Source organism: Nansenia antarctica (genome assembly GCF_963989245.1).
Source record: "Nansenia antarctica genome assembly, chromosome: 13".
NCBI lineage: Eukaryota > Metazoa > Chordata > Actinopteri > Argentiniformes > Microstomatidae > Nansenia > Nansenia antarctica.
This window is the reverse complement of record NC_137683.1, coordinates 16,724,888-16,742,387: the sequence shown is the minus strand read 5'-3', so window position 1 is coordinate 16,742,387 and position 17,500 is coordinate 16,724,888. Positions and strand designations below refer to the sequence as shown.

The following is a 17,500-nucleotide window of genomic DNA, read 5'->3' as shown; positions in this document are numbered from 1 at the left end:
GAAATGTTGGATGAAAGGTAATGCAACTTTTACAACTTGAGAGTTTTTCTTTTTAAGTTTAGTAATGCAGTATTCTTTTTTCATGATGCGATTGTTATTTTCTTCTCTGAGGTTATTTAACGGCTTTGCAAATAAAAAAAAGCCATAGGACATTTTCTCTGGGATTAACTTCCGTTGCCCCCCCCACCCCAGAAAGTCTGAACGGATGACATGTGTATCGGTTTATGCTTTTGAATGTTCTGATGGTTCGCTATCGCTGGGCAATTTGTCTCCTTCGGGGTGACTGAATTGATTTGTGTTGTCATTGAGAAAGTCGGAAAGCCAAAGCGATGCAGTCCAGAGACCCGAGACATAATCACTTTTGCTGATGCTCCAGGGTGTGTGTGTGTGTGTGTGTGTGTGTGTGCGTGTGCGGGGAAGGGGACATTAGTTGGTTACAATTGTCCATAACAAATACTACAACAGAGGGTGTCAATGTGAATTAAAATATAGAACAATAGAATATAGGACCACAAAAAATTGTGGTAATAGTGATTGGGAGTAGACTCATTTTGAAGAGAATACATTACTCTGGTAAACGGTTCAGATGCATGAGGGCCACTTCAACTAGAACAGAACTAGACAGAGAGCAGAGCAACCTGAAATCTAATCACTGAATCAAATCAGTATCACTCTCTCGTAAGACGCACGCACACGCACACGCGCACGCGCACGGGCACGGGCACGGGCACGGGCACGCACACGCACACGCACACGCACACACACACACACACACACACAGGCAAACACACACAATTACTCACGCTCGGACACAATCACCTGACACACAATCACTGTCACAATTGAACCTGTACCCAATAATTTTACTCCTTGTATCTGTACATCGATGTAATAAAAGTAGGGCTGGGACTTTAACGGGTTAATTTAAATTAATTAATTACAGAAAAAATAACACGTTAACTTTTTAAACGCATTTTAATCGATTTTGTTGTTGTTGTTGTTGTATTTGCCCAGCCCCGCCACGTCTGTCCCTTGTGAGAGACTTTTCTCCCTTGCAGGCAACATGGTGCAAAAACATTAGCTTAGGTACGTTGTGTGATCTGTTGGTCTGTGTAGCTAAAATAAACAGGATGTTGCTGCTACTTATGTATATGTCTATTCATTGATTCACTCGTATACCAAATCCATTTGAATTGAAAACTGTCAAATATGCATATGCGATTAAAATGCGATTAATTTCGATTAATTGATTCATTACAAAGCCTCTAATTAATTAGATTAATTGTTTAAAGCAATTCTGATTCTGATTCTGATCACTGGATTCAGAACTAATGTCCTTTATGGAGATCTGAGTGTGGTAGGGCACTGTGGAGGTCCCTGTGTCTGGAATGAGAGCGCCGGGGGAGGAGAGTTCAGGAGATTCTATCACCATTACAAGGTGAGGCTGACAGGGAGCAACAGGGAGAGCAATCTGGAGGGGGGGGGGGAGAAGTGAGAGAGAGAGCTGCATTCTGCTAGTGGGTGGAGTCAGTCGAAGAAATCCATTTTTAATTTGGCTGTCAGGTGGGTAAAGCTGGTAAACCAGCAGCACTGGCATTGACTTAATTACACAAATGCCAGAAGAGAGAGAGAGAGAGAGAGAGAGAGAGAGAGAGAGAGAGAGAGAGAGAGAGAGAGAGAGAGAGAGAGAGAGAGAGAGAGAGAGAGAGGCTGGCATGAAAGTCTTTGAGAATGCTGGGTTCCTTTACTCTTCTTCTCCTCTCTTTTCAACTCTCTCTGGCCTGCTCTCTCCATCATTGGATTTATTGCTTCTGGGTGCCCCTGGCCAGGCGTATCAAAGGCCTTTTGCTACAGTGGCAGCTTGAAAGCACGGCCACAGCCCTGACACACCACAGCTAATCCTGCTCCTACAGGAGGGGGATAAACCAGAGGATGAAACAGACCACAGTCTCTCTCTCTCTCTCTCTCTCTCTCTCTCTCTCTCTCTCTCTCTCTCTCTCTCTCTCTCTCTCTCTCTCTCTCTCTCTCTCTCTCTCTCTCTCTCTCTCATTCTCTCTCTCTCTCAACCTTGCCATCATACTGTAGGTATGTGCAGTTCTCTCACAATTCCTTTTGATCCTCCTTTTAACATTTAACACTGCATTATGCAAACTTCACTCAATCTTGGCAATCTTGACATTCTCTCTTTTTTCTCGCCGTTTACTGTATGTGTGTGTTACAAGTCAAACTAGCCTAATATTTCTTCTTCTTCTCTGTCTGTATGTGTGTGTTAAAACTAGCCTAATCGTTCTTCTTCTCTCTGTCTGTATCTGTGTGTTGCATGTAATACTAGTCTAATATTGCTTCTCGGTTCTGTCTGGATGTGTGTGTTGCATGTGAAACTAGCCTAATCTTTATGAGAAAAACCAACAGCGCCTCAGGAGACTGTGTGCCCATCTGGGATTTTTAGATAGGTTTAGATTATTTTCCAAATAATGAAAATGTAATTGTAAGAGTGTAATTAAGTTAGGATGGAGCAATTACTATATGATTAATTAAAACTGATAAAGAGACATGGCTTAGAGGCAGAATATAGTGGCTTCGGAAACACCTTAACTTTTCCCATATTTTGTTATAGACTCAATTTAAAATGGATTACATTAAAAACAAAAATGCCATCAATTCACCAACAATACTCCATGATGACGAAGCGAAAACACATTTTTTAGAAATGTTTGCAAATGTATTCCAATTTATATATCGAATTACCTAATGTACATAAGTATTCAGACCATTTTCTATGACACTCTCAATACATGTTTACTGTTGTATCTGTACAAAATGATACTGATATTGAAATAGACAATGTCATACTCAAAGTCTGAGAAGTCACACTGCCTTTTAATATCTAGAAATCATTTTAGAAACCCATTTTTTAGGGAAAAACTCCTATGTTTTTTAATCTTTTCTCCTTACTGACATGGGCCCCTTTGCTGGTGCAACATATCATAATATGATGTTGCGGGAGGGGGAGTTCTGTCCTAAATGTCGGTTCTCTGGTCAGACACTGGTCAGACACTGGTCAGAGACTCACTTCTCCAGTAATGTAGGTTCTCTGGTCAGAGACACTCACGTCATGGCCTGGGGTGGTACAGTGGTCTAGCACCACGGTCTACAGTGCACACCTACGCCCATGTCGGGCATGGGTTCGATTCCGGCCGCATGCCCTCTCTCCCTTCTTCTCCTTTACTATCCTGTTTGTCTTCACTGTCCAATAAAATAGAAAAATATGAGTGGGACTGGGCCCACAAAAAAAATAAAATAAAAGAAGAGACACTCACGTCTTTCAGACAGCCCATGAAGTTGTTGCTGACAGGAGAGCCAGGCAGGTCAGCGGTGTTGGGACTCCCCCCGATGTAGAAGAAGTCATCAGACCCCAGCATGGTATAGTCCTCCTGGGTGTAACCAGTGGTGGTCAAAATACCATCCACTGATATGGTCACCTGTCATGGGCGTCGCCCGAAAGAGACAGATGTATAGAGAGAGGAGACAGGGATATGGAGAGTGGGGGGAAAAAAAGAGAGAAAGAGCGCAGGAAAATGGGAGTGAGGAGGAAAGAAAAGGAAGAAGTTGGATTAAACACTGGCGGTAGGTGGCGCTGTCTCCTAATGTTGTGTCGATTAGCGATCGCAGCGATCGGCCGCTTTAGCAACGACTCAGGGAGGTGTCACTCTGGAGTGCAGTTGCTGGGTTTTACCACCAGGACTGTTACAGTTATCACTGTGTTCATTCTCTGATAAACAGGTCTTGAAATCGTTTATGTCGAACACGTTTTAGTAGTGGTCACGGCATTATTCCTATCTGTCTGAATAGGCGACACATCCGAATGTTATTGAGTGTCACATCGTACATGACAAACATTGACTATTCTTTGTGCTTTTCCCTTTTGTGTTGAACTACAAACAAGAGAGCTGGCGTAAAAGATGCGTTACTTTAACATGTAATTACTCAGAGCCCCGTCTTATTGGGAGAGGTTACAGGTCGACGCGGGGCGTCTTTGATCGCTAACCGAGGCAGGAACCGCCGAGCGGAATCAAGCGGAGCGGCGAGCAGCTGATAGGGGGAGATAGCGTCGACTGAGGCGCTCCGAACAGACTGCGTTTTTCTTTTAAGGTATGAAAGCTTCAACCCTGTGTTGTAGAAGCTCCCCCAGGGCCCTTGGGGGGGGAAGATTGTCAGTTTTGTGCACCAGGCACCAGGTACACAGACACACTCCCTCTCTGTCTACAGAACATAAAGCATCGTCCTGCGCCATTAGTATTACTGTCACACAAGGGGATTGTGTGCTGAGCGATAGCGAGTTGACCTTAATTTGATTATACTACAGCCGGCGGGATTCTTTAACATGTAACACCTCATTATCACACGTTATACTATCTGGGGGTGGGAAAGAAAATCACCTGTAAATGGTGCGATGTATGTTTTGACGCAGTGCGAATGGCTGGCAAAATAACAGACCTAATTTCCCTCTAACCGGTTTTAATAAGGTGTTTATAATTGAATGCACAACCCGTCCTAATCATTAAGGTAGAAAAATTGTTGAGCATCAAAGCATTCTATAACAATGAATGTTTCTGGGTAATTGAGTTACGTTGCGACTGTGTTTGCGAATGAGGAAACGCAGCCGGGCTTCGCCAAGCGACTTGATTTGGATCGGATTCTGTAGTCAGATACCAATTTATGGTATAATTATACTAATAGCCCTGGCTGGAGCTGCCACGACGCTCTCCAATAGTTAATTTGACATCTGCTATTCCACATGCACACTGTACCCCACACACTATAAACAAGGCTCTGTCGAGAGGTCGGAACATAAGCTACTGTTCCTCTAATTGTGCTTATCTAGTGAATAAGCAAGGGTTTCCTGAGCTGTTTCAAATGATTCAGTGTTTCTTTCACTTCTCGTTCGATTCAGAATCAAACGAGGTATAAGGCTTGTGAACCAGAGAGCCGACGTCGACTACGGGGGTCTAAACTTCATTGGGATCCTTGTTTCCATCACTTTCCTCATGCGCTTAGAATTTTAGAATCAGAATCAGAATCACGTTTTATTACATTACCCAATGTACGAGTGACACAAGAGTCAAATAATTATTTGGCTTTGGTTTCTCGACGGGAACATCGCAGCATCTATGAATCTCACCAAAAAAACAACACCTGAAACAACGCCTGAGAAGTGAGTCAAACAGTACCATGTTGTGGTCGCTGTCTCTCATCAAAAAAACAACCCAGACAACTGCACTCCAGAGCTCCCTCCTCGGCTGAGTGATCAGCTTTTCCCTTTTCGTTTTGTCCTTTTTTGTTCTGTACTTCCCTCTGAAGAGGGCAAACCATTTTTATGTCTGCTGTCACTACTTGTCGAGAGAGGCTCGTAAGAGCCCTTGTTTACTTGGCTTAAAGAAGGGAACTTGTAGGTAGGTAGGTAGGTAGGTAGGTAGGTAGGTGGTGGGCACATTCTAGGCAAATCTTGGGGATGGGCCTCTCGGTAGGTTCGCCCGAGGGTCCTGTAGGGGTGGAGAGGAGGGCTTCTGAGGGAGGAGATGGAGGGGGGAGGAAGGGGGGGAGGGGGGGTCGCAAAAGTTACTGCTAGTGCACATATCGGTCCAGAAGTCCCGAGTGATTCCAAGTCCAAGTATGAGTGAGCTTGTTGGAGACCCGGTCATAACAGAGGGATCCAGTGAAGACACCTTATCGGATACGATCTCCTCTTTAGGTGATATTGAAGAGCGGGGCATCTCAAATACTGTCGACACGCTTAGACACTGTCTTTTAGCGTTGCGGAACGAATATCGGTGGTAACAAAATACTAAATACACCAAGAGCAATTAGCTCGTGCAGGCTTGGCTGCAGGCCCATGTGATTGTGGACTGTGGATAGGTTGGTGGTATGGTGGGCGCTGCCGGGCTGTGCCAACGTGAGCCTGGCACTGGGTCCAGTAGTTAGGATCGTTAGTAAATCATTAATGGAGCAGCCAGCTGCCAGACACCTGTGAGGATTCCAGCTGAAAGAGGGAAAATGGGACATTAGCAAAAACTGTTTACCCATCCCTCTTACTCCCCTCCATCTCTCTCTCTCTCTCTCTCTCTCTCTCTCTCTCTCTCTCTCTCTCTCTCTCTCTCTCTCTCTCTCTCTCTCTCTCTCTCTCTCTCCTTCCCTCCCTCCATTATGCCCCCCCCCCACAGTATTCTGAGCTCCTCATGCCATACACTCATGCATGATGGATGTTTGATACAGTAATATAGTTTTGATACAGTAATACAACTTCCTTAAAAGATCTGCATGCCATTATTGTATGATCACAAATGTGGTGAATCATGTGAACATGAAATTCGAATATGACTTGAACCCCCCCAAAATATAGTTTCTGTATCTTAGTGTTTATGCGTTGGTAAATGTGTAAACAGTACAAACAGATACGCCACCCTAAGCCCCTCTTTCCCCAGCATGGTAATGCACCCAAGCTGATTCCAACATTAACTGCATCGATTTAATTGTCTCGATTTTGTCGAGGTGATCGGATAAGCAGAAGACTTAGGTGATCCGGCCTCTGGCCAGAGCTAAGCCAAGCGGAGACAGACAGACAGGCCGACCAGGTCAGAACAACCCTCAAGTCGTACAAGCAGCCTTGGGATCTAAACTGCAGACAGAACAGCTCTGAAAGTCTGCCTACATTGCAAAAGACAGTTTAACGGCATGAAGCCGTTATAAATAATGAAACATCACATTATGACTGCAGAGACAATGCCTGGGTATGGCTATTGCTCTCAGGCTGTGTTTCTGTTCATCCAACACACTACTCAAATGGATTGTGTCGTAACTGGGCTTCGTAAAAAAAGCCTTTTCCAACAAGGGTGCAGTCACGCCCTTGTTACTTGACCCGAAAAGAGGAACAATTCATCTGCACACACATACCGCAATCTGGACTCACCACCTGTCATGCAACCTGTTCGTTCATCTGTCCGTCCGTCCGTCCGTCCGTCTGTCTGTGTGTGTGTCTGTCTGTCTGTCTGTGTGTCTGTCTGTCCGTCTGTCTGTCTGTCTGTCTCTCTCTCTCTGACACACATGCACAACACACACACACTCACTCACTCTAAATCCGCTATAATGAGCTTTGTACGACGGTCTCTTAATGTTTGCAACGTAGTGACTCATTTTGCCGATCAAACAGGAGTGAACTTCAGTGTTTGAGACCGCACTCTCTGTGAACACACTGTTCCCCCCCCCCCCCCCTGAGATGACTGTATAGAATAGGAATCAGGCAGGCGGAGAGGCCAGTACCACTACACCACTCATCTCATGGCCAACGCATCCATTGATGTACTTGGAGTGAGTTTGTTAGTGTCATTGGTGACAGTATTACATGGTGAATCCTCTCCAGGTAAGCCATTGCCATACTGTATGTTAATTATGTAACTGTTTTCTGTGGCTGCAGTGGTTCCAGACCTGATGTAACGGGGGCTATACGCTACACCTGGGAAGGCACCAGACAGGACCTTCATAGGCAACAGTGACTACAAGGCAATAATGCTTAACATTAGAAGAGAGAGCCATGGGTGGGGTCACTTGACCAAGTGAGTCAAAAAAACTATTATATTACAGGACCCTCCTTTCATGACTTTTCCTAGATATGTGTGTTCTACCACCCAGTATCCTTACATTTTTAAAATCACATCAGGATAAGCTTGTATAAAGCTATTTTGCAGTTTTTCTGTGTAGACGGCAGGCTAATTTAGTGTAGATCTGAGCGTGTCAGTAGTCATCTAATCTAGTGTAGATTTAGTAGATATGTGTGTGTCAGTAGCAGCTTTGCCAATCTAAAGACTATGGTGATTTGACCCCAGAGGCGGCGTTAAGAGCAGGTGAAACAAGCACGGCTGTCCTACGGCTCAAGGGGGATCAGAACAAAGGGCTGATGGGACAAAGTGAGTAGAGCTTTGTGGAGTAGGTGAGTTCTATTGACTCTCTCCACCATGTTCCCCTCCCCAGGCCACAGTTGGGATTGTGCACAGATTATAGACACTGGCAATCCCAAATGTTGCATGAGTCCGATACATCAAACAACTGTGGCATGCGGTACACGGTGCAGATGCAGCGTCGCATCATTCGGCATGGGTCCCCGTTGGAAAGCCCCGGGACTTCCACTGGACTTCAACCGCATGCCGTAGTCTGTGTGTACGAGGCTTTAGCCTGTTAACCGCATGCCGTAGTCTGTGTGTACGAGGCTTTAGCCTGTTAAAGGTCCAGTAATGTGACATTCAAGGCTTGTTTATGTGTAGTTTGTGTAGTTATCTAAAGCAGTGTTAACGTTCATGTTTTCATAAAAGCATCTGTATAGCAGCAACGGTATTACTCTTCTTTACTCTATGAAAGAGTGTTTAAAGTTTAACGGGGATGTCCAGCGATGAAACATTAGACATTGGGGCGATTTGACTCGGCTTCAATCTTATTGTCACTGGAGCAAAGTAATACATATGGGGGAAATAGATCAACTTGTCATCACAAAGATAATGACTTCATATTGATGTATTGGATGCAGGTCCATTTCAGACTGCACTTTATTTACATTATAAATGCCTTGACAGCTCACTCTTTCTCGTGCCAAACCGACTGTGTTCCTTCGCTGCGAATAGAATGTCCCCGAGAACACTTCAACGCAGCCATTCCGTTTAATCCGACGACGGAATAAGCGTTGTATAATTGATTCCATTACATGATTGCAATATCCCTCATAAAACACAGCATGATGTTCTCTCGCCCCATGAGCAAGCACTTAAAACTCAAAGGAACAGCAGACTTGTTGAAACACACAAGCCAAACGCGGGGTGATAAAACACCATTCTTTCTGCTGCTCTGCTGTGCTGTGTGTCCCTCTCATCCCTGTGGAAGAAGAGATGTTTGGACACTGACTGGCTCTGTCACAAGGCAAGAGGTCAACCAGCCCGCCCCAGTCCCAGTGTCTGTTTGTCTATGGGACAGCATCGAGTGTAAAATCGCTATTATGCCTATGTGCTGTGTGTAACGTTACAGGCTGATTTGTGCATGACAGTCACGCATAATTGACATATTTCCATGTCTGATGGCATATGACACATACTAATGTCATTTCAATGCATTATAGACCTTTTCTTAACAACAATAATAGCAACACTATTACCTGGGCACTTCCATTAGACTACCGAGCAAGACACCGGAGCACTCATATCTGTTCGTTTGTCACAGGGTGACAGTCACCCTGTTCCTCTGCAACAAACGCGGAGATTGTACGAGCGTCCCGGCGTCCCAGTCCAACGGAAGCGTCAAGCACTGCCTTCCCATAGAAATACATCGGAGTTGCGATTCACATTTCTGAGATAACAAATTATTACCTGTGGCGTTTGACAGCGTATGATGGTAGATATATTTAATGTAGAGTTATCTATCTAACATTAGGCTGACGTGTTGATGATAGGCGCGCATTTTGACCTAGTTCATGTCGCATTTTCCCCCGTTGATGTGACGCTATAGCTGTATAGCCGCACTTATTACACCCGCAATCTAATCCGAGCAGTTGTTATTGTGTAATATTATTGATGGAGAGCAGTGAGCGGGAGACTGGTTGTGAGCATGTAGCTGACTAACGCCGTGGACAGCGGCTGTTTCTTCAGCGTTCCTCTCACATCGGATTTCGGAAGTCCCTGTAAGTCATGCATTTTTACATGTCTTATTTTCCCCCTTTGATGGCATATGACGCCGGAGATTTAACTAAAGTTCAGCCGCGAAGTTGTTGCACTGTTGTCCTATATCAGTGCAGACTGGCAGGGTAGGAGCACAGCTTGATAGCCTACAGAGCACTGTTATTCTGTCATGGTCTGATAATGAAACATTGTTCTTTTTTATTTGATGACTTGTTTGATCGATTGGTAGCGTACAACTTAAGTTGTGAATGAATCGCGAGCGCTTTTCTATCATACTACTGATGACGCATCAGGTTATGGAAGGGTTGCCCCATTTCATAGGGGAAGATTTCAACCGCAACGGCTTGAGGCTCTGTTCGGAAAGCCTTGGCTCCAAAGCGAGTGGCACTCCAAAACGAGCCGTAGGGGTAGAAAAGGGAATCGGGATCGGGCCTAAGTCAAGCACATGGTCCACTGTCCTTATTGATTTTCTATGGTCTGCTGTGGCTAAGTCTCCTAAACAGAAACACTTTCCTGTGGACTAACAGACTGTTGGAAGCGGGCTATGGGGCGGAAGGGGGCTATGGGGCAAGGGGGGGGGGCTACACAAGGCTGGGGGGGCTATGGAGCAGGGGGGGGGGCATTAACCAATTACGGGGGCGTGTTTGAATGTTTAATCTCAACGCCCACCCCCCCACCACAACCACCACCACTCCTGCCAACCCAAGGTGTCGGTTGGTTCCTATGCCGGGCCTGGACCGGTGCCTAGGAAAATGAGTCAAAGTGAAGCCAAACGAGCGGTCTTTCATAGTGGAGCTGGGGAGAGTATCAAAGCAGGGTTCTTACTGACAGCTTTAGTTGCCAGTGTTGGAACAATAACAGGTGTAAGAGCAGACGTCACATGTTCCTGGAAGCATACGGTATATTATTGTCTCAAAGGGGAAGGAGTGTGTATGCTAATCATGCCCACAGTACATCTTGTGTCTTCAATGATCAGAGGCAGGTGTGCTTTGTATGGTTCAACCTTTACTTTCTACATGACATAGTGTACCTAAGAAAACCAGGTATGTATGTACTGTACAACTTTGATGAAATCAATCATGCTTTCATCCACATCATGGTGTGGCATGGCCTTAATGGAATACAATGGACGGATGCATTATGTTATGATGCTACACATGCATACTTCCTATGGACTGTCTACCCACATCAGCAACACGTTCTGTACCACTGACATTGCTAAATGTGTTGATGTTCAATAAATTCACAGCTGTAGGGAAAGCATAATCTTACCTTGACAGGACATTACTTACCTGATACTGAACTTTGCCGTGTGCTCTCGTGTCTTCAACCTGTCTTCAACCTGATCGTTGTTATACAGTACTTACCCTCAGAAGACTTTAGATCTGCTAGAAGAAGTCATACACCCCACATTGACAATGGTCAAGCAAAGTTAGTGGTCAACAATAATTGAACATTTTCACAGATACAGAGGCGGGCCGAAACCAAATGTTGGGTCACGTTCCTGGCAAGCATGCCGTCTGACCGTGGACTCCCACCCATATGCCAGGAGAGCATCGTTGGGGGGAGATCTGAGCAGAGGGAGGGGATGGGGGGGGTCTATTCAGCAAGGAATCCTCTGACAGGTGTCTGGCAAGCTGGACTTTGATCAGTGACGGGTCGCGTGCGTGTGTAAGAGACCCTCCGGGGTATGGAGTCTTCAGCCATAGTTAGCCATGTTTAGCTCAGAAGGCTAATTCGACAGGTCCATTGTTCTACAACTCTCGGTTAATGAGGGGATGGAGGGGATTGGGGGGAGGGGGGGGGGGGGGCGCGAGGGGAGCGCAGGAGGAAGGGGGGAAACCTCTTATGACATCATTCCCAAGTGTTAAGGGGGGTGGGGGCAAAGAGAGGGGCCTTAGCTGTGTTGTGTTGGGCAGTTAAGGAGTTGGAGGTTGGAGGGTGAACGAAATCGGTTAGTTTAGTAAGTAAGGGAGAGTCAGACACAAAAATGGTTGTTAGTACAGTTATAACAAAGGTTTGATTCAAACAGTAGTATTAGTAACAGTTTGTTTTAGTAAATTTAGTATAGTAGTAAAAAAACAATTGGAGGATTCCAAGTCCTCTGCCGTTTGATTGGTTCAAACCAGATCAGATTTGGACTGATTGTGTGTTATTTTTTTGTGACAAGGGTTTGTTTTGGTTAAGAAGAAACACAATGATCCATCCAAGCTAAATAAGGTGATACACAGGCCATGCACGTCAATAGCTGGATGGCAACATGGAATGGAATGAAAAGAGGAGTTCCATCAGACAAAACAAACAGACCAAACAATCAAACAGAAACCCAAAAATGGAACGGTTGAAAAGGAGGCGGCAATGAGGAAAAGGAAAACGCTAAAGGAATCGGTAGGAGGAAGTTCACCACGACACCACACGAATGGAAAAGGAACAAACGCTATGAGGTTAAGGGAATATTGAGGACAAGAACGCCCAAAAGAAAAAGTAATGAAGAAACCCATCTAGACACGCGTGCAAGACTGGCACGCGCTGGGCTAGTGCAGCAAACAGACACCCTGTGAGGAGGCGGGTGTCTGAGGGGCTAGCCAAAGAAGAGCATGCAAACAGGGGTGCAATGAACTGAGAATGGCAGGATGGGGGGGGGGGGGGGGTCTGAACCCCTGATGGTACAACCACAACATGAAACCAACAGAAAAATGAGGAGGTTTTTAAAGAACTAGGAAAATCTTAAGGGCGGGAAAGCGAGCGTCCACTTTCAGTCATGAATAGAGGGATGAGTGTGGCTCATTCCAACTAGCTCGTTCTGATAGCGACTGAATGAAATGCCTTGAGGTTTATCTCTCCGACGGCTGTTTTTGCGTGTGCATGTAGGCCCCACGTCAGGCACACGTAGCGCCTTCTGCTCGTTCACTCCATTCTTCTACAGTACCAGTCAAACGTTTGGACACACGTTCCCAATGGGGAAGTGTGTCCAAACATTTGACTGGTACTGTATGTCGAGATAGAAACTACAGTGATGCTGTAGACTAATGGGGAGTGTAACTCTGTGACTCTGAGCAGTAGATTGATGGACTCATTTACTTATGAAAGCCCTGATTAGCTACATTTTCTCTCTGTGTTGTGGATAAGTACTGTACACAGGCTTTATCAAGGCTTTCCTGTGGCTGCCTCTCAGCTGGTTGATGGATGGCTCAGGCTGCCTGCTGTCGGCATCACTCCTCTATTCACCTGGAAAATGAAAAGCCCTTTTCCCCTCTTATGTTTTTTCCTTTTTTCTTCTTTTTTTTGGGGGGGGGGAAAGGTAAGGAGTGAGGTCATTATTAGTTTTAGTAAGTTATTTTGGAAATCAAAGTTAAAATTAAAAAATAAATTAAAAAATCCTACAAATGAAATAAAAACGAGGGTTATATGTCCATACTGATAGTATTAAAACGATTGATATATGTATGTATATATGATAGCCACAATATATACATATACATATATACTTTATGTTGTCAGTTTATCAAAAACAACAACAGAAAGTTAAGAGGGTCAAGTGTTCCATGCAGGCGTTACGCCAGTAAACTAGGAGGTACAGAGTTAGTGTTAGTGTTGATGGAGACAGTAGATCGGACACAGGCGAGACATTCCAAGAGATATCCCTACATGCCATGCAACAGTGTGGGAGGGGGGGGTGGGGGGAGCGGGAGCCCACAGTTTTTTGCAAGTCCAGTGACAGGAAGTAAGGAATCAGATCACCAAGGCCATCTGTAGACATGAAAAGGGACTGCAGCCCTTGCCATATCGGTTATACAAGTAGCCCATTGCCACACTGTGTAGTGCATACTTCCTACAACTGCTGATACTAACATGTAAAGAACATGTACGGTTGTGGACATGTACAATCACCCAAATTACAAAATCACATATTTGGTTGTGAGCCTAAAAGGAGTCCATGGACACATGTGGTTTTGTAATTTGGGTGCACTCTCCCTTTAATGAACATTCACCACTCAGGGAGTTCCTGACACAGATGATCACAATGCTAGTCACAAAACAACTGTGTCCACACCAAGTATCCAAACCAACTACTGTAGCCTCTCCTCTCTCCTCTTCTCCATCTCCATTTTGTCATAAATTGCTTCCATTAGAAAGAAGTCTTAGCAAATGACTGCTTTATCTGGAAGTTCTAGCTATACACAAGGAGACCTGAGTGGCGCACAGGAGACAATATTCCCACACAATGATAAGTAAGTCAACGTGGGTGTGGGACCAGGTATGGATACATAATAGCTCCATGCTCAGTCATAAATCAACCAAGGGCCCTGTAATGGGATCAAGCCCTCATTTGAGGCCTGCTTTTACAACCTGGGCTTCTGCCACAATACCAGAGGGCTAAATACCAACTCCATAAACTAGCAAGTAGCTACCAAAGTACCACAGTACCAGTGCTCTTGGCATTTCGACTCACCTGTGGCCAAATATCAAAATGTTGTCTATACACCTGGCATTAGACTGTATCTCTTGCTGTAAATCAATAATGTTTTATGAGCTTATATAAGCTTAGGTTCAGATACAGGAAGGTTTACCTGTTTCATTCTCTGTAAAAAAGACAATAAAAAACCCTTAAGAATGATTTTACTTATTGTTATCTATATATACATATCTTTAACACAATAGTGCACCAAATATCGTCATTTGAGTAGTTAAACATCAAAGGCTGAGAGCAACAAGCATAACAGTAACCCCAACCCTAACCAACGAATGCAGAGATGAATCTCACTGTGTATCTCAATGGCCGATATTCTTACTGTCTGTCACTGGGGTTGTAATAGCAGGGGTATTTCTCTGTTAAAGGAGTCCGCTGTGTACGTTCTCTTTAGGTTAAGTTAAGTTTAAGTTAAGGTTCTTGATAGAAAATGAATAGGGGGGGGAAAAAGTAGTTAACTGAAGTTAAACATATTGTTTATGTTTTGTCATAGTCAATTAAGAAGTTGCTACCTAAGATTATTCTTTATTTCTTCATACGGATAGTGTTTGAGGAAAATAAGCACACAAAAAAAAGGAAACTCAAAGTAACAAAACAAATATCTACATTGTAAAATACTGTAAAATTCAAATTTTTAGGAAAGACCTCTTTCAGCGAATAGGTTATATTTTTAGGAAGGAGGGAGTACAGGATGGTAAAAAGCAGTAACTTAAAAGAAGGAAGTAAAATAAAAGACGAATAGAGAGGTGAATTTTTCAGCTACCTTGAAATCGATGGCAGTTCGTTTTTTCAGTAAAGCATACAGAATAGAAAGAGGTAACGAAAACCCAGGGCAAACCAAAGTATAAGACAATTAGAATGATATCTACCATATAATGCAGTTTGTTTACCATAGCGTGTCCAATGCCTGCGTGCTTCAGGAGAAAACAGGGGGGGGAGAAAGAAAAAAAAATAATGACAAACCGTAAACTCAATAAAGGACACTTCAAAATAAAAATAAATAAAAATATTTCCCTATTTTTCGAAAAGAAACACACAAAAAAACAGGTTCATCTGAGAGTAGGCAAGAGTAAACCAAACAATAAATCCTTCAAATGTCCAAAAATAAATAAAGTAGAATTTCTTCTATTTGTCATTATCATAAAAAAATCATCCAAATAAAGAAATAAAGAAAGTAATTGCTAAAACTTTTTTTTTTTTTTTTGTAATAGAGAGTTAAAAAAAATCTAAAATAAAAATAAATATCATTATTTGTTAGTACGTAAGTACGCAAGTTAAGTAGGAAAAACAACAGATGACTCACATTCCGTGAATGACACAATGTTAGTTGTTGAAAATTAAAGAGGATAAGGAAAACCAAACCACAAAAGAACATAACAAACTGGAGAATTCTGAAGCTTTTTTGTTAGTAAAAAGACAAGAGTTAGGAAATCAATCTCCACATATAGGGGATTGGGGCAGTTTTGGGATGGGGGCTTGTTTTTGAGCGGGAAGGGAATGAAGGAAAAGCAGATCAGTATTAGTAATCCCTTTGGCTAATGGTGGCAGGGAGAGGCTGGTGGGAAGGACATGCTCCATTAGAATCGGTATTCCTTTGCATTGGGAGTGGCCAATCATGTTCCAAATGCTTGGCAGGTTATTTTTCCTTGGGCAAACTTTTCTCAAGTTGCTTTTTTTCTCAAGAACGTGTTCAAGAGCCAGTTTAGGGGAAATGGGGAGAAGCCAGAAAAAAAAGAAAACATTGCAAAATGTAAATGGTCAAAAATATCACAATAGTTAAAACGGCTAAGACATCAAGGATAACAGTGTCGATAATGATAGTCAGTCAGATACTCTATTTCAATTAGGTACATAAGAAAGAAAATCGACATTCATTGCATATTAGTTGGAGAGAGACATAGAGGGAGAGAGAGACATAGAGAGAGAGAGAGAGAGAGAGAGAGACATAGAGAGAGAGAGAGAGAGAGAGAGAAAGAGAGAGAGAGAGAAAGAGAGAGGGAGAGAGGGAGCATACAACCAGCATCTGTGTCTCTGCCTTCTGAAAGAGTCATTCAAGCAATTCAAAACAACCAAGACCCATGTCACCTGCCCTGAAGGATAGAGAAACACCACATGACTACTACAGTATGTTAGAAATCTAAACTATTTGTGACAAATGATCTTAATTTTCCCTAAAATGTGCTGGAAATCAAATCTAATCACACTTCAGTTGTGCATGATGTAATTTTAACCACTTTCCCTAATTACCAAGTGTGTGTGTGTATGTGTGTGTGTGTGTGTGTGTGTGTGTGTGTTTGCGTGTGCGTGCGTGCGTGCGTGTGTGTGTGTGCGTGCGTGTGTCAGATGGTTTACGGCTTATTGTGCGTGCATGCATACGTGTGGGAGTGAGTGTAAGTGACGGCCACATATCTGAGCTCCAAAGAGGCAATGAGTTGGTGGAAGGACCTCCCACTGTTTGATCCAGGTCACATTAAAGCAGCGCTGAGAATCCCCACTCTGCCTCTAATGACTCACGTTAATCCATTCATTAGGTAAATATGTTCCAATAGTGGGCGTACATTTGCATATCTATGCTTCTCTCTATGCTTCACAAAAACACAGTCGGATACATCAAAACGGGAACGTAAGGATGGATTCAAAGGGACTGTAAACCAAACAATAGTTGATTAAATTAGACAGATGTTGGCCTCTATGAAGGTGACGACGGCTGTGTCTCTTTTAATGTACTGATATCAATTATGCCGAGCAGCGTTGTGAGAGAGACACGTTAGAATTCACAGGGTTATAGACCTTGTGTGTGTTTGAGAGAGAGAGGGGGGGGGGGGAGAGAGAGAGAGAGAGAAAGAGAGAGAGAGAGAGAGAGAGAGGGAGAGAGAGAGAGGGAGAGAGAGAGAGAGAGAGGGAGAGAGAGAGTGGCAGGACAGTAAAGGGCAGGAAAAGGAGCGGAAGGCCAGTACAGAGTCATTACGAGTACAGAGGGACACGTACAGAGGGACAGAGTCTACGCAATGTCTCCCGGCCAGTCCTCCGGCGAGGCTACTTGACGCTACACCACCTCCCATCGTTCCACCCCTCCGGTGGAAGCCTTTGCGAGCCGGTGACAGCCCCCTCCACACCGCAGAGCCCCTGCCCCTGACTGTAATTGACTCACGCGGGACAAGGACGAAACTCCTAATCGTGTCAATAAGACGGGGGCCCTGCAAATAATGTTTTTTTTCAAGCAGTCTCTAGGGCTCCCATCATGGCAAAGCCTCCCCATGCATTATGAATGCGGTGGAAGTGAATGTGAAAAGGGCCATTAGCATAGTTTCACAAA

At 44.0% G+C, this 17,500-nt stretch overlaps 1 protein-coding gene across 1 annotated transcript in view; it reads right to left on the bottom strand.

Moving 5' to 3' along the window:
* nrxn2b (neurexin 2b) overlaps positions 1-17,500 on the bottom strand; it is a gene marked incomplete at both ends in the record, with an annotated part of 540,835 nt that overhangs the window by 301,497 nt on the left and 221,838 nt on the right. Inside the window, 2 exon segments of the mRNA XM_080544021.1 lie at positions 3,321-3,482; positions 15,075-15,098. Of these exon segments, the coding sequence (XP_080400147.1) occupies positions 3,321-3,482; positions 15,075-15,098 (186 nt within the window).